Genomic DNA, 21,623 nt, shown 5'->3' on the forward strand with positions numbered 1-21,623 from the left:
CTGGGATTACAGGCACGAGCCACCGTGCCCAGCCCCTGCCTTTGGTTTCTTAAAATGCCTCTTGGCATTTGCTTGGTGCACAGCCTCAGCAGTTATGAGCATCAGGCATTTCTGATGTGGTGGTGACAAACCCAGGTCAGAGAGCTGGTGAGGAGGGCCCGCTCCTTATGAGGAGGCACACGAGCCCCAGAGAGCTTGCTGGACACCTTAACAGAACCCAGAGGCTCGTGATACCTCTGCGTCTGCCAGCTGTAGCACAGTGCTGTTTTATACAACAAGTTTTACTGAGGTTGTGTCGGTACAATCAACATGGTTGCTTGTCTTTTCAAAAAGAAGTTCCATTGTCTTTGATTCCCGAGTGCATTTTTCCCAAATCTGTGACACAGGGCACATGATAAGTATACAGAGAACTAAGCTTCCTATACCAAGTTAAAAGTGAAATGACTAGTGGAAAACATTTAAACTTTAATCTTAAAAAAAATAGGAATCAGAATATTAAAATGCACAAGGTAATGTCGTTTTCATAGTTAAAATCTGACATTGTTTATCAAAGCCAGTCAGTTAAGTGGACACCTGCAACTCAAATCCCATAAACATTTTAGAAACACCAACCACCCCTCCTGAAAGGCTTGAGGAATGAAATCTGGCAGAAGCTCAGCTCTGTGAAATAGCTTTTTTTTGTTTTTTGAAGTGGTGGGGCTCCCTTGGGACCCTACTTAGTTCCCTGGGCTCCCGTTGGAAGCTGATTAATTTCTGCCGATCAGAACCCATCCCTAACACATCAGATGATAGTGGCTTTGACCCAGGGAAGGAAGAGGTTGAGCAAAGAACCCCCACCAGGTATGGTTTGAGACTCCTTAGTTGGTTCTCTTGGGCGTTAGGTAGTAAGAAATCCACCAGGAACCCCAGCCAAAACCTTTTCAAGTGTCACTTGGGCAGATTTGGGTTTTCATTTCTCCTTTTGAAGAAGTGAGCAAATAGCCTGCCTTGTTTGGAGACGTTGTGGGCAGGGGAGGAGGGTTGGCAAGGAGCCTGAGGGAACCCACTGCTTAGCCAGTCAGAAGTCAGCAGCCATCGTCCATTTTACCTGGACTGCCTGGACACTGCCGATGTGGAGCAGTACAATGCGGTCACAGACAGAATGACCCTGGGTCACACTCGGTACAGGGAGTGGGGCTGGCCTGGTGAGGGCTGAGGGCAAGGCCTGCAGCTGTGGGGAAAGTGGCCATCTTTGCATGGGTAGGAATGTCCACCATTCCCAGTGCTGATCTCAGCTTTATCCACTCAGCTTGAACTAGGGACTGAGGGGTCGGGACGGGCATCCTGCGTGTTTCCTGCAGAGGAGCTCTGATAGGGGAAAATGGCAGAAATGTCCGGGGCCAACTCATTCCAAAGGGACCTGTTGGCACCCTTTCTCTCCCAGCCTTAGCCTCCTGGCCCCTAATCCTGCTTAGAACAGGAACTTGGAACCAGAGGGTGGAAGGAGAGGAAACCCCCACAGACGAACCCCTCTTGTACACATATACCCACCGTGTGGTTCTTATTAAGGAAAAACGAGTGGGAGCCAACTTCATCCTCGGACTCGCGTGCACCTTGTTCAGAGGGCCAAACAAGAGTTGCACTGCCTTGGGGACACCTGGCTGGGGTGGCAAGGATCCTCTTACAATTTTGTATGAGAAAAGCAGCCCAACCCGCAGCTGGTGGAAGGAGAGAAAGGAGAGCTCCTGTTTGCTGATGGTCCGTTCTGCCTCCACCACCATCTGCGCTAGACACTTCACAGAGGTTGATCTTTCTGGCCTGTGGCTGTCCCTAGGGGCCTGTGTGTCCCCCTCAAGCTAAACAGCCAGAGCAGGTGGGGGCAGCCCCGGAGGGAGGGGGATGAATGCGAAGAGCTGCCTCCTGCCCCAGGTCCTTGCCCTGAGCCCTCACAAACCACCTTCCCTATGACTGCCAGTGGAGCAGTGAAAGGGGGCTGCCCTTTCCCAGGGCAACAGCAAGCCCTGTGCCCGCTACAGACAAGCCTGATGCCACAGCATCACCATGGGGGCTGCAGTCCTGGCAGGGTGTCCACACTCGCCAACTCGATGGTCCCCTCTTCTCCCTTTCCCCTGGAGGGAAAACCCCACAGTCCTTAGTTCAGTCATATGCCTGAGGTCCCAGGGGAAGCTGGAGGAGCCCCAGCCAAGGACTTTGAGGGAGGCCGTGCCCCATTCCTCCGGCAGGTGCCATCAGGGAGCCAGTGGGAAGGGCTGTCTCCCCAGCTGAGGGGTGGGGAGCTAAGCTCCCTCTCAGCTCCTTCAGGGCCCAGCAGAGCCCAGGACTCACAAGGGGCTAGGCTGTGTGCCCCAGGGCCCACTGGGTGCAACCCCGACACTGCACAGATGTTTGGGGGAAAGAAACTCATGCCAGCCCCTTCCAGAAACAATCTCAGCCTGCATGCAGGGAGAAAGCAAGTCAGTCTCCTCGGGCCAAGGCCGCGGCCGCCTCTGTTCAGCTTTTGTCTTTTTTCTTTAAATGGAGGTTCTTTGTAACTGAAAAGGTCGCTCTAGCACTAAAGAGGAGGAGGCCAGGGCAGCAGGGCCCCCCACGGGTTATGTGGGGCAGAGCAAGAATCCGGAAAAGGAGGAGTGGATGTACTCCGTGGAGTAGAGGCCGTTGGCCTGGTCCGACGGCATCTGCACCCAGACCTGGTCGTTGGGCCGCAGCTGGAGCACGGCCCCACCAGACGCCTGGTCCAGGTAGCCCTTCTTGTACTCGTCGTAGGTATAGGTGGCCGGCACATTGTTCTTGTACAGGGCCACCCACACGTTGGTGCCCTTGACATGCACATGGTAAGCAAAGTAGTAGACGCCGCCCACAGGGCAGGTGAAGATGCCAGTGGCTGGGTTGTAGCCGCTGTGGCCGTTGTAGAGAGTCCGGTCAAATTTCACAGGCATGCCCGAGGCAGGGAAGGGCGAGGTGAGCACGGCAGTGAAGGCAGGCGTGGCATGGGCCGAAAGCTCGCCCAGCCCAAACTGTGGCTTGCCCCCCTTGCCCAGCACGGCGCCCTCCACACCGCCGTTGGGCAGGTGCAAGCCTGCGATGCCAGTCTCATCGAAGGCCCCGGGGGCACCAGGGGGTCCCGGAGGCCCAGGAGGCCCAGGAGGGCCCGTGATTCCGGGGGAGCCAGGGACCCCTGGGGGCCCTGTGGGTCCAGTTGTGCCAGGTTCCCCTGCTTTCCCCTCTCCAGGGGGCCCTGGCAGGCCTGGTTCACCCTTCAGGCCTGGCAGACCTTGGGGCCCAATAGGGCCAGCTGGGCCCTGGAGTCCTGGGATTCCTGAGGGACCCCTCAGGCCCGGCTGCCCAGGCAGCCCCAAGTCACCTTTCTGCCCCAGGGCTCCTGCCACCCCTGGTCCTCCAGGGCGGCCTGTGAAACCCGGCTCACCCTTGGGCCCAGTTGGTCCGGGAGGTCCATGGGCCCCAGGAAGTCCCCTCTCACCTGGGAGCCCTGGTTTTCCAGCCAGACCACTAGGCCCCTGGTCACCTCGAATGCCAGGCAGTCCTGGGGGTCCTCCAGGCCCTGCCTCCCCCTTAGGCCCAGGGGGCCCCCGTCTGCCAGGAAGCCCTGCAGACCCAGGAAGTCCAGGGGGACCCCCAAGACCCTGTGGGCCCTGCTCCCCTGGCTCCCCATCCTCCCCTGGCTCACCCCTGTCCCCCAAGAGCCCTGGGACCCCAGCTGGGCCCCTGTCCCCCTTGGGGCCTGGCAGTCCTGGCATCCCATAGCCAGTGGGGCCTATCAGGCCAGGGGGACCCCGAGTCCCTGGCTCCCCTTTGGCCCCTGCTGGGCCCTGTGGCCCTGGCAACCCTGCTGCCCCTGGGACCCCCATACCATCTACTCCAGGGAGTCCTTTTGGGCCTACAGCTCCTGGCTCCCCCCGGGGGCCTGGAACTCCAGGAGGCCCAGACTCACCCTTGTCTCCTGGGGCCCCAGGAAGCCCATCCAAACCGGGTTTGCCTAAGCCAGCTGGACCAGGGAGGCCAGGAGGACCAGGGGCACCCCCCTGCCCTGGGGCCCCAGGCAGCCCTGGCTGGCCCACTCCATTATCCCCCTTGAGGCCTCGATCACCTGGGGGCCCAGGCTCCCCCTGGGGCCCTGGCTCCCCCTGGAATCCTGGGGGCCCTGGCACCCCCTGGGCACCTGGTTTTCCAGGAATAGTAATGCCTGAGGGGCCTGGGAGGCCAGGGGGTCCTGGAGGCCCCCGAAGGCCCTGGTCCCCTCGTATTCCTGGCTCCCCCCGAAGCCCCGGCTGCCCTGGTGGCCCGACCTTGCCAGGGAGCCCTGGGGGACCAGCCTTGCCCATCCGGGAGAAGCCAGGGGGGCCAGCAGGGCCAGGCTGCCCATGGAGCCCTGGCTTTCCTGTGCCTGGTTTTCCTGGGAAGCCAGGGGGGCCAGGGGGGCCCCGAGGCCCAGGCTTTCCAGGGGGGCCAGGCTCTCCCTTCAGGTCCATCGGCAGCAGCGGTAGAGGCATTTCTGAGAAAGAAAGAGAAGGGGGCAGTCAGGGCCCTGAACAGTCAGTCGGGACAGGGACCCCATCTACCCATTCCCCCATTCCAGTGTGAGGTACACGGGAGAGGAAGAATGGGGCTACCCCTCCCTGCTGTCATAGAAGATGAGGTTTGGGGGTAGTCCAGGGGCCATCTTGGGGGCTACAGGTGTCCTCACCAAGGGCTTCTAACACCCAACCTACCCAGGCTGGGCCTCCTCTCTGAGCTTGGTTGATTCTCATCTCTCATCCCGGCATGACCTGAAGGTGGAGTGACCACCAGGTGGCACCAGCAACTCACCTTAGAGCCCATGGGAGCAGAGTCCCCCCACCTCCCAACTTCCCAGATCATCTCCCCCTTGGAAGACCACCTGTGCCAGCCAACTGCACCATTTCCAGGCCCTCCGGGGCACTGGGGAAAACAGTGGAAGTGGGAAGATTGGTGGGGAATGAGGGGCTGTGGGGGGCACCTGAAGATCTGATGGAGGTCAGGGAGGCAGGGAGTTTGGGGGTTGGGAGCGCTTTAAGGCACTGTGGGGCGAGGAGGCTCTCACCCAGGTACTGGCCTTTGCCCTCTCGGAAGGGCGGTCCCACAGGTCCTTTCTGCATGGGCTGCATGTACTTCACCGGGGCATAGCCCGCTGCCCCACCAGTCCCGCCACCAGAGGACACCCGAGGCCCACACCCCAGCACCAGCACCAGTAGCAGTAGCAGCAGCGAAGACAGGGGCGTCAGAGCCCCCCGCATGGCGTCCGTGGACGTGCTGCAGAGAAGAACAGAGAAGGTCATCAAGCCAGCCCCAGGGTGGTTTGACACCAGGCCCAGCGCTCACCAAAAGATCAGATTTTAGATATTACACTTGATTTTAGTCAAAAGGCTGAGAAGCAATTCAGAATTTACATATTATTCACAAGCAATTTTCAAAGTCACGAGGGTCTACATAAGCTACCTCCTAAACTTCTTTGGACCCTGCATGTGGCTGTTCATCCCCCTTCCCTATCTCTGAGGGTCCAGCCTCCCCCGGACAGCAGCCTCCTCAAAACCAGCCAGTCACTCTGCAGCTGGGCATGCCTTCTAGAGCAGTCTGACCTCCCCTGCTAAAAACTCTTGGATGTCAACACCCATTTCCATTGCTGGGCCAGCTCTCTGCCAGGCACTAGACTGAACTCTTTAGGGACATGAACTCACTTAATGCTCAAAATACTTTAACAAGGTATTATTATTGTCATCTCCATTTTCCAGATGATAAAACTAAAGCAAAGGTCTCTAGGAAGCAGAGCTGGGATCTGACTTAGTTCTGTCTGACTCCACCTTCTGCTGATGCCCTTCTGGGCTCCCTGCCACCTGCCTTTGGGATCAAGTCTATGTCACTTAGCATAGCATTCAAGGCCTCTCTTTTTCTCTTCCTTCCTTCCCTCCTTCTTTCTCTCCTTCCTTCCTTTCCTCTTTCTCCTTCCTTCCTTTCTTCCTTCCTTCCTTTCTCTCTTTCTTTCTTTTTTGAGACAGAGTTTTGTTTGCCCAGTGCAATATGCAATGGTGTGATCCTGGCTCACTGCAAACTCTACCTCCCAGGTTCAAATGATCGATTCTCATTCCTTAGCCTCCCAAGTAGCTGGGATTATAGGAGTATGCCACCACACCCAGCTAGTTTTTATATTTTTAGTAGAGATGGGGTTTCACCATGTTGGCCAGGCTGGTCTTGAACTCGTGACCTCAGGTGATGCGCCTGCCTTAGCCTCCCAAAGTGTTAGGATTACAGGCATGAGCCACTGCACCTAGCCAGCATTCAAGCCTTTCTAACCTACTCTGTACGTGTGTCTTCAACTCTATTGCCTGCCATCCCTTGCTCTGCCCCTCACCTCCCCACATCTCCACTCAGTAAACCAGAACTTGAAGTTCCCAGGCACTGGGCACCTTCACACTTCCGGCCTTTGCACCTGCTGTTTCTCTGCCTGCAATGTTATTTTCCTCCCCTACTCATCTTCTATGGCCCTGGGAAGCTGTCATCCCCTCCTCTATAAGGCCTCACTCCTTCATGCTTTGACCTATGCCTGTCACAGTATTTGGCTCAACTCAGAGAACAAGGCCTGGGTAGGGAAGATACACAGGCTCTGGAACTAGCCAGGCAACCTTTCCCTTCTCCTTCCCAGCTGCAGGAGCCTGGGCAAGAGCTCTCCTCATCCATGAAATGAGAGGGCATCCGGGGCTCTCTGTATGTGAATGTTCATAACAGTCATATTCACAGCAGCCAAAAGTAGAGAAAATGCAAATGTCCACGGATTGATGAAGATGAATAAAATGTGGTATCACCATACAATGGAATATTACTTGGCAAAGAAAACAAATGAAGTACAGGCTGAGCATGGTGGCAAATACATGTAGTCCCAGCTACTTGGGAGGCTGAGGTGGGAGGATCAATTGAGCCCAGAGTTCAAACCCAACCTGGGCAACATAGCAAGATTACACATTTTAAAATATATCTATAAATAGGCTAATCATGTTAGCTCACACCTATAATCCCAGAACTTTGGGAGGCAGAGGCGGGTGAACTGCTTGAGCCCGGGAGTTTGAGACCAGCCTGGGCAACCTGGTGAAACTCCATCTCTACAAAAAACCAAAAAAGGCCAGGTGCAGTGGCTCATGCCTGTAATCCCAGCACTTTGGGAGGCTGAGGTGGGCAAATCACGAGGCTAGCAGTTCAAGACCAGCCTGGCCAACATGGTGAAACCCCATCTCTACTAAAGATACAAAAATTTAGCCGGGCATGGTGGTGCACACCTGTAATCCCAACTGCTCGGGAGGCTGAGGCAGGAGAATGGCTTGAACCCAGGAGGTGGAGGTTGCAGTGAGCCAAGATCATGCCGTTTCACTCTGCCTAGGTAGCAAAGCGAGACTCTCATCTCAAAAAAAAAAAAAAAATTAGCCTGGTGTGGGTGTGCTGTGGTCCCAGCTATTCAGGAGGCTGAAGAGGGAGGATCACTTGAGCCCAGGAGGTGGAGGTTGCAGTGAACTACACTCCAGCCACTGCACTCCAGCTTGGGGACAGACTGAGATCTCCTTTCAAAATATATATATGTAAAAGGAAGGAAGTACTGACACTTGCTACAATACAGATGAATCTTGAAACAAGTGAAAGAAGCCAGATATAGAATGTCACATGTTGTGTGATTCCATTTATATGAAATGGCCAGACTAGGCAAATCCATAGAGACAGAAAGTGGATCAGCGGTTGCCTAAGGCTGGGAAGGAGGATATGGGAGGTGACGACTAATGGACACAGGGTTTCTTTTAGGGGTGATGAAAATGTTCTAAAATTGATTGTGGTGATGGCCGCACAGCTCTATGAATACAGTAACAAAATAAAAATTAAAAAAACCCCACTGAATTGTATATTTAAATGGGCCAATTGTATGATATGTGAATTATATCTCTGTAAAGCTTTTTGAAATGGCATCCCGTTCTGTCACCCAGGCTGGAGTGCAGTGGCGTGGTCTTTGCTCACTGCAACCTCTGCCTCCCAGGTTCAAGAGATTCTCCTGCCTCAGCTGCCTGAGTAGCTGGGATTACAGGGGCCCACCACCATCCCTAGCTAATTTTTCATATTTTTAGTAGAATTAGAGTTTCACCACATTGGCCAGGCTGGTCTTGAACTCCTGGGCATGGTGGCACATGCATGTAATCCCAGCTACTTGGGAGGCTGAGGCAGGAGATCTTCTAATGATCTGCCCGCCTCAGCCTCCCAAAAAGCAGGAATTACAGGCATGAGCCACTGCTCCCAGCCTAAAGCTGTTATTTTATTTATTTTTTGGGTAGACAGTGTCACTGTCACCCAGACTGGAATGCAGTTGGCACAATCATGGCTGACTGCAGCCTCAACCTCCCAGGCTCGAGCAATCCCCCAACCTCAGCCTCCCAAGTAGCTGGGACCACAGGCATGTGCTACCACGCCTGGTTAATTTTTTCTATTTTTTGTAAAGACAGGGTCTCATTGTGTTGCCTAGGCTGGTCTCAAAAAACTCCTGGCTTCAGGCAATCAGGCAATCCTCCCACCTTGGCCTCCAAAAGTTCTGGGATTATAGGCATGAGCCACCATGCCCAGCCAAAAAGTTTTTTTGATTTTTTTTTTTTTTTTGAGACGGAGTTTCGCTCTTGTTGCCCAGGCTGGAGTGCAATGGTGCGATCTCGGCTCACCGCAACCTCCGTCTCCTGGGTTGAGGCAATTCTCCTGCCTCAGCCTCCTGAGTAGCTGGGATTACAGGCACGCGCCACCATGCCCAGCTAGTTTTTCGTATTTTTGGTAGAGACGGGGTTTCATCATGTTGACCAGGATGGTCTCGATCTCTTGACCTCGTGATCCACCCGCCTCGGCCTCCCAAAGTGCTGGGATTACAGGCTTGAGCCACCGCGCCCAGCCTTGATTTTGTTTTTTTTGTTTTTTTTGTTTTTTTTTTTTTTGAGACGGAGTTTCGCTCTTGTTACCCAGGCTGGAGTGCAATGGCGCGATCTCGGCTCACCGCAACCTCCGCCTCCTGGGCTCAGGCAATTCTCCTGCCTCAGCCTCCTGAGTAGCTGGGATTACAGGCACATGCCACCATGCCCAGCTAATTTTTTGTATCTTTAGTAGAGACGGGGTTTCACCATGTTGACCAGGATGGTCTCGATCTCTCGACCTTGTGATCCACCCGCCTCAGCCTCCCAAAGTGCTGGGATTACAGGCTTGAGCCACCGCGCCCAGCTTGATTTTGTTTTTTAAGACAGGGTGTTGTTCTGTTGCCCAGGCTGGAGTGCAGTGGCAGAATCACAGATCACTGCAGCCTCGACTTCCTGGGCTCAAGCAATCCTCTCACCTCAGCCTCCAGAGGAGCTGAAACTACAAGTGTGCACTACCATGTTCAGCTAATTTAAAAATTTTTTCTCTTGTACAAATGAGGTCTCACTTTGTTGCCCAGGCTGGTCTCGGCCTCCCAGGTTCAAGTGATCCTCTAACCTCAACCTCCGGAGTAGCTGGGGCCATAGGCACACACCACCATACTTGGCTATTTTTTTCTATTTTTGTAGAGACAGGGTTTCACCATGTTGCCCAGGCTGGTTTTGAACTACTCCTGGGCTCAAGCGATCCTTCCACCTCAGCCTCCTAACCTGTTGGGATTACAGGCGTGAGCCACCACGCCCACCTGCTTTTTTGTTGTTGTTCTGTTTGTTTGTTTAGACGGAGTTTCGCTCTTGTCACCCAGGCTGGAGTGCAATGGCAAGATCTCAGCTCACTGCAACCTCTGCCTCCCAGGTTCAAGCTCTTCTCCTGCCTCAGCCTCCACCTGCCTTGGGCTCCCAAAGTGCTGGGATGATAGGCATGAGACACCTTTTTATTATTATTTTTATATTATTTTTATTTAAGTGGGTTGGCCAGGCGCCGTGGCTCATGCCTATAATCCCAGCACTTTGGTCCCAGCACTTTGGGAGGTCGAGGCAGGTGAATCACCTGAGGTCAGGTGTTCGGGACCAGCCTGGCCAACAGTGAAACCCCATCTCTACTAAAAATACAAAAGTAGCTGGACATGGTGGTAGGTGCCTATAATCCCAGCTACTCCAGAGACTGAGGCAGAAGAGCTTGAACCTGGGAGTAGGAGATTGCAGTGAGCCAAGATCACGTCACTGCACTCCAGCCTGGGCGACAAGAGCAAAACTCTGTCTCAGAAAATAAAAAAAAGTAGTCCGGCCATGGTGGCTCATCCCAGCACTTTGGGAGGCTGAGGCGGGTGGATCACCTGAGGGCAGGAGTTCCAGACCAGCCTGGCCAACATGGTGAAACCCTGTCTCTACTAAAAATACAAAAATTAGCTGGGCATGGCGGCATGCGCCTGTAATCCCAGCTACTCTACTTGTGAGGCTGAGTCAGGAGAATCGCTTGAACCCAGGAGGTGGAGGTTGCAGTGAGCCAAGATCTTGCCACTGCACTCCAGCCTGGTGACAAACTGAGACTCTGTCTCAAAATAAATAAAATATAAAATAAAAATAAAGTGGATTAAAACCTACTTCTTGGGGCTGCTATAAGTAGAGATTTGTACCTGGCTCAGAGTGGGCTTCCATTATTTGAAGGTGGTTCTATTTGATGTTTTTCACACCCAAGAAAAGTTCCACTTCCCCTTGACTCCCTGCTCTGGGTTCCCCTCACCCCCTCAGGGGACATCTCTGCATCTGTGTCTGGCAGCAAGCGGGGGTTGAGGGTGGGCTGTGCACATCTGGGGATGGGTGTGGGGAGAAGGCCTTCCTCAGTCCAGGCTGGGTCTGGGCTTGAGCTCCCTGCTCCTCCAAGCTCAGGATCACATGGGGCTTTGCAGGAATGAATGCAGGGCCCCAGAGAAGGTCCTTGGAGCTGTGAGCTCTCAGCTCTCAGGTTCGAATCCCAGCTCTACCACCAACACACTCTGTCAGATGGGTCACTTTACCTTCCTGAGCTTCAGCATAATAGTAACAAGCTTCTGTCCCTGGGTGCCAGGGAGTGATCCAGGCCTCAAAGGCCACAGCTCACTTCAATCCCTTCAGTGAACCTATGGAGCTTCTGCAATTATTGCCCCCATTTCTACAGATGTAGGAATGGAAGCTCAGATGGTAAGAGTCAAGTGTCAGCAGAGGCCTTACCCAGAGCCTCCCCTCAGCACAGGATGCCTGCCTCACCTTGCTCTGATTGATGGCAGAACCCACCGAATGCTGCTGGGGTACCTTGCCAGGCACTGGCCTCATGCTTTACATGTAATCATCAAACAAGCCTATGAGGTATGTTATCCCTATTTTAGAGATGAGGAAACTGGCCGGGCATGATTTGCACCTGTAATCCCAGCAATTTGGGAGGCTGAGGCAGGAAGATTGCTTGAGCCCAGGAGTCTGAGATTAGTCTGTGCACATAGTGAAACCCTGTCCCTACCCAAAAAATTAAAATTAAAAATGATGCCACCCAGAAATGGCCGGGCGCGGTGGCTCACGCCTGTAATCCCAGCACTTTGGGAGGCTGAGGTGGGCGGATCACGAGGTCAGGAGTTCGATACCATCCTGGCTAACATTGTGAGACCCCGTCTCTACTAAAAATACAAAAAATTGGCCGGGCGCGGTGGCTCAAGCCTGTAATCCCAGCACTTTGGGAGGCCGAGGCGGGTGGATCACGAGGTCAAGAGATCGAGACCATCCTGGTCAACATGGTGAAACCCCGTCTCTACTAAAGATACAAAAAATTAGCTGGGCATGGTGGCACGTGCCTGTAATCCCAGCTACTCAGGAGGCTGAGGCAGGAGAATTGCCTGAGCCCAGGAGGTGGAGGTTGCGGTGAGCCGAGATCGCGCCATTGCACTCCAGCCTGGGTAACAAGAGTGAAACTCCGTCTCAAAACAAAAACAAAAACAAAAAATTGGCCGGGCGCTGTGGCTCACGCCTGTAACCCTAGCACTTTGGGAGGCCGAGGTGGGTGGATCACCTGAGGTCAGGAGTTCAAGACCAGCCTGGCCATCATGGTGAAACCCCATCTTTAAATATATATATATATATATATATATATATATATATATATATACACAAAAAAAATTAGCTGGGTGTCGTGGTGTGCACCTGTAGTCCCAGCTACTCAGGAGGCTGAGGCAGGAAAATCACTTGAACTCGGGAGTCGGAGGTTGCAGTGAGCCAAGATCGTGCCACTGCACTCCAGCCTGGGCAACAGAGACTCTGTCTCAAAAAAAAAAAAAAAAAAGTCCGACATGATTCTGTGGGTCTGTAGTCCCGGCTACAGGAGGATCACTTGAGCCCAGAAGGTAGAGGCTGCAGTAAGCCATGTTTGTGCCACTGCACTCTAGCCTGAGCAGCAGTGAGACCCTGTTTCACCAAAAAAAAAAAAAAAAAAAGAAAGAAAAAGAAAAAAAGAAAGAAAAAGAAAAGAAAAGAGAGAGCGAGAGAGAGATGAGGAGGTCAGGAGAGGAGACCAGCCTGGCCAACATGGTGAAACTTGTCCCTGCTAAAAATACAAAAATAAGCTGCTTGTGGTGGCTGTGATCCCAGCTACTTGGGAGGCTGAGGCTGGAGAATCACTTGAGCCTGGGAGGCAGAGGTTCCAGTGAGTGGAGATTGGGCCACTGCACTACAGCCTGGGCGACAGTACGAGACTTTGTCTCAAAAAAATAAAATAAAATAAGAGAGGAAGAGAGAGTGATGAGGAAACCGCCCGAGGGGGCCACTCCCCAAGGGCACCAGAGTGAGAGCCTAGGACTGGACAGTCTGAGTTCTGAGTTCCAGCCCCTAACCAACACACCACCCTGTCTCCTGAGCAGGGCAGGGCCCTCCTGCCCTGGCCGCCCGAGCTGGGGGGCTGCCCACAGGTGCACAGAACCAGACTGTTCTGCTTGGCGGGTGGGCAGGGGGATGGGGGAACAGAATGAGGGAGCAGAGTGTGTGGCAGGAAGCTGAGGGAGGGGAGGGGCTGCTCTGACCTGATTGGGCCATGGTTAAGGTCATGATACCACCACAAGAGGATCTGGAACAGCCCTGGCCTCTGGAGGTCAGGAGTGATCAAAGGTACAGCTGGGAGGGTGCTCAGGGCAAAGAGGACCTTGAGGAGCTCAGACAGCAGGGCACCAAAGGAACAGGTGGGCCCAGGCTGACCCCTGAAAGCTGCCCACCTTTCCTTCCTCCTTGGTAGTGGGGGTCCTCCAGCAAGCGTCCTTGACCCACCCTCTTGGCTCCCTGAACTTGTCCCATCCCAGCCCCTTCCATGCTGCACTGCGTTCCTATTGCTGAGGTCAGTTCTGATGGCAGGACTCCAAAGAGGTGTCACCATGAGTGAGGAGGGTCTGAGTGAGGACTGCAGCTCAAAGACCAGGTGTCAGCCACTGCCATGAGGCTTCACCAGCAATACATGACTTAACTCTGACAGTGTCCTTGGGCAAGAGGTGCTAGTCCACAGATGAGGAGACTGAGGGATTTCCATGAGAGGCCGTTAAGAACCTGAGCTCAGCTGGGCGTGGTGGCTCATGCCTGTAATCACAGCACTTTTGGGAGGCTGAGAGAGGAGAATCGCTTGAGCTCAGGAGTTCAAGACCAGCCTGGGCAATGTAGTGAGACCTCATCTCCACTAAAAAAAATTTAAAAATTAGCCACGCATGGTTGTGCACCTGTAGTCCCAGCTACTTGGAAGGCTGAGGTGGGAGGATTGCTTGAGCCTGGGGGCTTGAGGCTGCCGTGAGCTGTGATTGCACCACTGCATTCCATGTCATGCCATGGAGGGAGAGCAAGCCAGAGAGCAACAGCAGAGAGAGAGCAAACAGAGGACTCTCTTTTCCAACTCCAAGCACCTGTGGGCTTGAGAGGAGGCTCACCCTCGCTCTTAGAGCTGGAAGCTGGCCCGTACCCATCTGGGTGGGGCTGGGGAGTGGCCAGTGGCCCACAGCGGTGAGAAGGGTGCGTGCAGCCTTTTCAAGGGACTGTGAAAGAAATGATGCCCCCTGAAATGGTGCAAGTGGCAGCCCAGGGACGATGGTTTGCCCCCACCCCAGCACCATCAGAGCCACAGGGGCCTGGGCACTTCTGAGCCCCTGCCCACCTGCTTCCTTTTCACTGCAATCCCTGCCCCATGACCTCCCCCGCTTCCTGCACACAGGCCAGGCCTCCCTGGGGCTCTCTAGCCTCTGTACATTCTGCCCTCCCAACACTTGGGAAATGGCTGGACTCCTCCCTTGGCCCTGCCGATGCCAGTGGGTCCCCATCATCTCTCTTGTTTTCCCCATAGTTCTCCAACTCTCCTTCCGCCACACTCCCCGTCTCTGTGCCCTATACAGGGCTTGGCTTGCACACAGTGATGCTCCACAGTGTCTGATGAACTTAATTCACCATCAAATTTAAAGGGCACACCAGTGACACACACACACAGTCCTTTCCTCAGCTTTGCACAGATACATAGTCACATTTGCACAGGGAGTCCACTCCCCAGGTCCAAGGGGCTCATCTGGGCTAGAATGGAAAGAGCGGGGAACACTCACACGGCCTACTTCAACTCAGAACAATCTGCTCTGGGATTAGAGGTGTGCAGGGAAGGACAATTCATCTGTTTGTTCCTTGCTCTCCCCATGGGGAACAATGGCCAAGCAGGGCTGTCAGGGGTCAGGGGCAGGCCCTGAGGCTCTAGCCTGGCTCTGCCCATGAGTGGCTGTGTGACCCAGGGTAAGCCATCACCCTCTCTGGTGACTCTTGGGAAATGAAGGCAAGAAGAAGGCAGGGCTGGCAGCATGGAGCCCAAGGTGGGGTGCACACAGGAGACACTGATTCAGAGGACGACCCGGTGGCGGCCTCGGGTAGACACCGTGTTTGGACAGCTGCAAGTCTTTAACGGGGATTTCCCCCCTTTTCAGCAAATCCCCATAAAACAGCATTTCGTCCAAGTCAGCATTTTGTGGCAGCCTGGGCCTCCTCCCAGGGAGGCAAAGGAGACTGGCTGGGAGTGGGGAGTGCTCCAGGGTCTTCAGATCAATGGTGGCAGGGTGAGGGTGGTGAGCAGCAAATGGGCCCCAGCAGAACTGGCAAAAAGCAAACCCCTTCCCTGCCCCCAGGAACGCTGGAAGAGGGGAAGGGACATCAGCTAGCAGTGACCCTTCCCAGCTGTCCCCTGTCTCTGAAAGAGTCCTGTCCTAGGGGTGACCCACAGAGAGGGTCTAGGTGGTCGCATCGAATTGAAAGACCTGCCCACTCTCCCATCGCATTTCACGGGTGAGCAATCAGACAGGGTTCCTGAGCCCCACCTGCCCCACCACTGTCCCAGCTGGTGGAAATTGGGGAGCCCATCTCCAATAAAAAAGGGGGACCTGAGAGTTGGTGCCTTGGGACCCCAGGCCCCAATAGGCAGCCCACCGATGGTGGGTGGATGAAACACAGCCCTTCGCAGGCCCCTGCAGCTCCAAGCCCCCATCCACCCTAGATGGAGCGGCTGCAGCTGAGGAAGCGGTGGGGGCACTCAGGCAGCCCCAGGGCCTGGCCAAACCACAGGTATGTTATGAGACGCTTCCTGTTGTGGAGACATTGCTGTGGATCCGGCCGCCCGCTCACTCACCCGCCTGGCGCTGCTGTCTCCTCGCTCACCCAGCCTTGCTCTCGGGCTCTTGCTAGATCCTGACTCCTCTCTCCTCTCCTCCTCCTGGCTCTGTCTCAATCACCACGACAGGTGAGCAGCACTTCTGGCTCAGGCCCTCCCTATTAGGGGCCCAGCCCGGAGACCTCCAGGCCCAGACAGCCCTTAGACGCCCATTTGAGCACAGCTACTTACCAGCTGGGTGACTCCGGACAGGTGATCTAACCCCTCTGGACCTCAGTGTCCTCATCTGCAAAGGATTAGTTGAGGGGCTGCTCTGCCTAAGAAGTAACCACTCTTTTATTCCTTTACTTTCTTTTTATATTTATATATATATTTTTTGAGATAGAGTCTCGCTCTGTCACCAGGCTAGAGTGCAGAGGTGCAATCTCAGCTCACTGCAACCTCCACCTCCTGGGTTTAAGAGATTCTCCTGCCTCAGCCTCCCAAGCAGCTAGGACTACAGATGCACCACCATGCCCAGCTGATTTTTGTATTTTTAGTAGAGATGGAGTTTCACCATGTTGGCCAGAATGATCTCAATCTCTTCACCTCATGATCTGCCCACCTCAGCCTCCCAAAGTGCTGGGATTATAGACGTGAGCCACCACGCCCGACCTCCTTTACTTTCTTAAGAAACTTGCTCTCACTTAAAAAAAGAAAAAGAAAAAAGGATTAACTGAGATCATCTAAACCACAAGTCCCTCCAGGTGTGCTGCCCTATCTTGCTAGCCCAATGGCCTGGAAGTCCTCTATTCAGTCTAACTTCAATTCATCCTGCTGCAAAGCAACTTCTTTCCCCCATCTCTTCAAAAACTCAGGTTATTTACTGCCGAAGGTCAGGATCTTATAGAATGATTTTTTTTTTTTTTTTTTTGAGATGGAGTCTCGCTGCCACTCAGGCTGGAGTACAGTGATGAGATCTTAGCTCACTGTAGCCTCCGCCTCCCGGGTTCAAGCATTTCTCCTGCCTCAGCCTCCTGAGTAGCTTACAGGGATGCACCACCATATCTGGCTAATTTTTCTGTATTTAGATAGAGATAGGGTTTCACCATGTTGGTCAGGCTAGTCTCGAACTCCTGACTTCAAGCGATCCACCTGTCTTGGCCCTCCAAAGTGCTGGGATTATAGGCATGAGCCACTGAGCCCGGCCTATAAAATAAACATCTAAAGTCAATTTTCTGGCTTTCTTGACCTTTCCCTGACTACTCCTGAGATGAAACTGAGCAGGGCCCACAAAGCCTGCTCAGGACTAGGACTGAGTTATGGACCTTGGGGGGAACAGAGAAACCCTCCTCACCCACTGGGCATGGCACCCACCCCCAACTGCCCAGCTGGGCAGCTCCAGACTTCTCCAGGGTTCCTGAGCCCCACCTGCTCCACCACTCTCCCAGCTGGTGAAAATTGAGGAGCCCTTTCCCAGCCTCCTTTCCTGAATCTCAGAAGAAAAAGCAAGGTCCAGGCCCTTCCACAACTCTTCCTCAGGGGCCTCTCCCCATCTGTCATTGACTGCCCTGGTCCCCTGCTCTCCAGCCTCTCCATCCACATGTCCACACAGGCCTGACCCTCCCCAGCCACCCTCATCACTCCCCAGCTCTTCTCAGCCAAGCCTCCTGAAAGAACACTCTCCACCCTCAGGCCCCACTCACTCCCCCTCCACCCTCTCACCTCAGCGTCCTCCACCTTGTCACCCTGCTCTTCTCCGTTTGAAAGCTCCTCCTCAGAATCTTCTCTGCCCACTCTGCAGCCCAGGCTTGCTCAAGGAACTGGCTCAGGCCTCATCTCTTCTCTCTGTATGTTTCTTCTGCAGCGTCCAGCTCCCACCAGCTCCCACAGCGCCAATCCCATCACCAAGGACTCCTACATCTGTCTCCAGCTACGATGTCTCCCCTGAGGCTCAGGCTTTTTTTTTTTTTTCTTTTCTTTTCTTTTTTTTTATCTGAGACAGTCTGCTCTGTCACGCAGGCTGGAGTGCAGTGGTGTGGTTACAGCTTACTGCAGCCTCAAATTACTGGGTTCAAGCCATCCTCTTGTCTCAGCCTCCCGAGTAACTGGGACTACAGGTGTAAGCCGCCAAACGAGATTAATTTCTTAAGTTTTTAAGAGACAGGGTCTCGGCCAGGCACAGTGGATCACACCTGTAATCCCAGCACTTTGGGAGGCTGAGGCGGGTGTATCACGAGATCAGGAGTTCAAGATCAGCCTGATCAATATGGTGAAACCCTGTCTCTACTAGAAATACAAAAATTAGCCCAGCATGGTGGCATGCACCTGTAGTCCCAGCTACTCAGGAGGCTGAGGCAGGAGAATTGCTTGAACCCAGGAGGTGGAGGTTGCAGTGAGCTGAGATCACACTGTACCACTGAACTCTAGCCTGAGCAACAGAGCGAGACTCTATCTCATAAAAAAAAAAAAAAAAAAAAAAAAAAAAAAAAGAGAGAGAGAGAGAAAGACAGGGTCTTGCCATGTTGCCCTGGCTGCTTTTGAACTTTAGAACTCCTGGACTCAAGTGATCCTCCCACGTCAGCTTCCCAACTGAGCCTCAGACTCTTGTGTTCAACTATCAGCCAAGCATGTCTCCTGGTTGTCCTTCAGAGATCCCACCCAAACTGCTGTCATTACCTTCTCCTCATTACCTGCTTCTCTCCAACCCAAGTGCCCTGTACTCCCAGGTGCCAAGGCCAAAAATCTGAGCATCATTTTTGCTGTTCATTTTTGTTTTAAGGTGAACATCACTTCTGAACCTCCTTCCTTACAGGAAACTCTATGCATTGGTGTACCTTCATTCAGCCAACTCAACCCCTACTTGTCACTTTTCTTGGGTGCCCCTGTGCAGTAACCAACCTGCACAGCTGTACATGACATCTCTCTTCCTTTCCCCTCAAATTTCCAACCTTATCCCGTGGACTCTGTCTCCTCTACTTCTCTTACTTCTGTTCCTTCCCCTCCTTTCCCACAGCCTCACCCCAATACAGACCTTGTATTCCCTCAAAACTCAGCCCAGTGCCTGGCACATCCCTGTCGCTAAGTAAGAGTGTGTAAATGAAGTGGCCACATTCCCTACTGGATGATTATAAAAGTCTCTCCTGCAGTCCCCCAACCCCAGCTTCTCTCTGATTTCCTCAACATAGCCTACAGAGACTCCCACAATGCTTCTAACACTTTAGGCTGCATCCGGATGACTGGGACAGCCTATCACCATGCAGGTTTGGAGGCCCCCTCGCACTTCACTAGGTGTGGGATAGGGCCCAGCATCTGCCTCTCTAACAAGCTCCCAGGGGATGCTGACGCTGCCTGTCTGAGAGCCACACGTTGGCACGGTTCTGCCCATGGCTCTCCCCTGCTCTGGATTTTCCAGTGGCTTCCTGGTACTAACAGGATAAATTCCATGTTATTCTGCAATTCACATGGCTTCCTGGAGGAGGAGGCACAGTAGAAGGTGGACCAGTTAGGAAGGAGGCGGTAGAGTGATGGATGGGGAGGCCAGCAAAGCCCTGAGGTCACGTTTGGACGCACACACTCATCTAAGAGTCAGGCAGGTAAGGAGAGAGCCAGGACCAGCTCAATGCCAGCTCAGAGCCACTGGAGTGTGTGCTGTGCCCGCTGTGTCCCTTCCTCCGTGGCTCTGTGTCACTGAACCCAGGCCTTCGCTTCCTGTGTCTCCTGTGTGTCTCAGGAATCTCTCTGTGTATCTCTCTCTTCCTCCCTCTGTATCACCATCCCACCTGTCCCCCATCTCTGTCGCTGTTTGTCCTCCTCTGTCCTCTCCCATTTCCTGTGCCTAGGTCCCTATCTGGGTTTCAGGCTCTGTAAATCTCTAGCTGTTGGTCACTGGACGGGACCCTTGGGAAGGCCAGCACTGACAGTCCACACCTGCTCGTGTTAATGTCAGGTCTGGGTCTGACCTCCTGGACAATGACTGAGCCGCCCCGTGAGGTCTGGAAAGGGACTTGGGGGTGTCCAGTCCCATGAGCTGAGCTCTCTGTCTGCTGTGCAGATAAGGACTGCCCCAACGCCAAAGAGGCACCTGGAATCTGGGAGTTGGAGGGTGGAAGGAGGTGGCCAGATCAGGGCAGGGCTGCCTGGGGCCACCTTCTCACCCAGGTTGGTGGCAGGAGAGGAGTGCTGCTGCCTGCCCACCTGGTCTGCCTGTCCACACTTGAGTTCCACTAACAGTCCCAGCATCCCACACCACTGCAAGAGAGGCACCCAGACCAAGTGGCCTCAGTTTCAGACGTAGCATTAGAAGGAGGCTTGAAGGAGAAATCAGTTTAACAGGCCCGCGGGGGCAGGTGATGGTGGGACGGTCCAAGCTGAAATCAGAGCAAATGACTGGACGAGGAAGGCTTCCAGGGTAGGGGGACATCCAAGGAGCCGTGTACCTGGGACTCTGGAACTCGGGAGAGACGTGGGCTAGAGGTAAAAACACAGGCTCAGCCTGGCGCGGTGGCTCAAGCCTGTAATCCCAGCACTTTGGGAGGCCAAGGCGGGTGGATCACGAGGTCAAGAGATCGAGACCATCCTGGTCAACATGGTGAAACCCTGTCTCTACTAAAAATACTAAAAATTAGCTGGGCATGGTGGTGCGTGCCTGTAATCCCAGCTACTCAGGAGGCTGAGGCAGGAGAATTGCCTGAACCCAGGAGGCGGAGGTTGCGGTGAGCTGAGATCGCACCATTGCACTCCAGCCTGGGTAACAAGAGCGAAACTCTGTCTCAAAAAAAAAAAAAAAAAAAAAAAAAAAAAAAGCACAGGCTCGTTGGTGGGGCTGCTGCAGCCTGGAGGAGGACCACGGACTCCCCCTGGGGAATGTGGCCACATATAGGGAGTAAGAGGAGCCAACTACAGCCCTGGGCTCCTCCCCACAACACTGTAAGATCCAGACACCCCAGACTTCTCACTGCCTCCCTGGCCCTGCCTTTTCCTGCCTGATCTTCTCTGCTGGGCTGCCCTTTATGCCTTTCTCCTCCATGGAAACATATTAGTCCTCATTTAAGGCCCAGCTCAAATGCCTCCTCTTCCATGCAGCCTTCCCTGCCTCCTTCAGGAAGAACAACTCCTCCTGGGCACCCACCTGCATGAAAACACCTCTTCCCCACCTCTACCTCCCTCCTGCCTGAGGCTGGCACAGGGCATGTGCTCAGTGAAGCCTGTAGCCCAGGGCTCCAGGTCCAGACCTCTGACAAACCCACCTCCCACGTCTGGCCAAGCCCTCAGGCAGCTTAGCACAAAGCCACTTTCTCTCTGTTGCTCTTCCTGAGTCCTCAATTCTGGGCTGGAGCGGGCTTGGACCAAACCTCCCTCCTGCAAGTGACCAAGCCCCTGGCCTCTGCCCATCTCTGAATCTAGGTTCTCCAAGGCTCCCCTGGGGAGGAGCATCTCGGGACAACAAAGTGTCTGGGAAGGTAAGAACAGCCGGGCAGGGGCAGACGGACTAGAAGAGTCCGGCAGTGGGCAGGCTCCACGGCAGCCACGTGCCTTCAGGCAGGTAGCCAGGCAGCTGGCCCTTCCCCACCTAGAGGCTTGGGCTTCAGCTGGGGCCACCGTTTGCCTCCCAGCAGAGGCCTTGAGCTTCTGACGGGAACTGGACATCTGAGGGCCCCGGAAGACCCAGCCACCCCCAGGCCTCAGGCAGTGGCAGGCGGGGCCTCCTCAGCCTCCAATCCCTCACCTTCTGGTTTGCATTTGCAGCCTTTTCCGGAGCGCCACCCGCCGCCCGCTGCCTCCCCACGCCTGCCAAGATTCCTGGGCCTCTGTGGCTACCCTGCGTGGTGGCGGCAGCAGCAGCAGCAGCAGCAGGAGGGGCTGGGCTGGGCAGGGAGGGGGCCCAGCGGGAGCACAGCCAGGCCACTGCACCCAGGCTGGGCCAAGCAAACAAGGCCCCACCAAGGAGCCAGGCGAAATAGTTCACAAATGAGAAAAAGCTGCTTCCGAGTTGGGCCAGGGTTTTAAAGCCCAGGCTGCAGGGAGCTGAGGTCACCTGCAAAAGGGGTTGCTCACAGGAT

The 21,623-nt window shown here is 54.3% G+C and overlaps 1 protein-coding gene across 3 annotated transcripts in view; it reads right to left on the reverse strand.

The window, feature by feature from the left end:
- Positions 1-445: 445 nt before the first annotated feature.
- COL8A2 (collagen type VIII alpha 2 chain) overlaps positions 446-21,623 on the reverse strand; it is a 32,125-nt gene continuing 10,947 nt past the window's right edge. For 2 of the 3 annotated variants that reach the window (XM_039473826.2, XM_003937507.3), the window contains exons 3-4: positions 5,078-5,286; positions 446-4,510 (exon numbers count right to left, since the gene is read on the reverse strand). In XM_039473826.2, the coding sequence (XP_039329760.1) occupies positions 2,592-4,510; positions 5,078-5,270 (2,112 nt within the window). In that variant the 5' untranslated portion in view covers positions 5,271-5,286 and the 3' untranslated portion in view covers positions 446-2,591. Of the gene's footprint in view, positions 4,511-5,077; positions 8,239-21,623 lie in introns of those variants that run through there. The other variant, XM_074380519.1, reaches the window with a different exon arrangement.

Source organism: Saimiri boliviensis, chromosome 11 (assembly GCF_048565385.1).
Source record: "Saimiri boliviensis isolate mSaiBol1 chromosome 11, mSaiBol1.pri, whole genome shotgun sequence".
Taxonomy (NCBI): Eukaryota; Metazoa; Chordata; class Mammalia; order Primates; family Cebidae; genus Saimiri; species Saimiri boliviensis.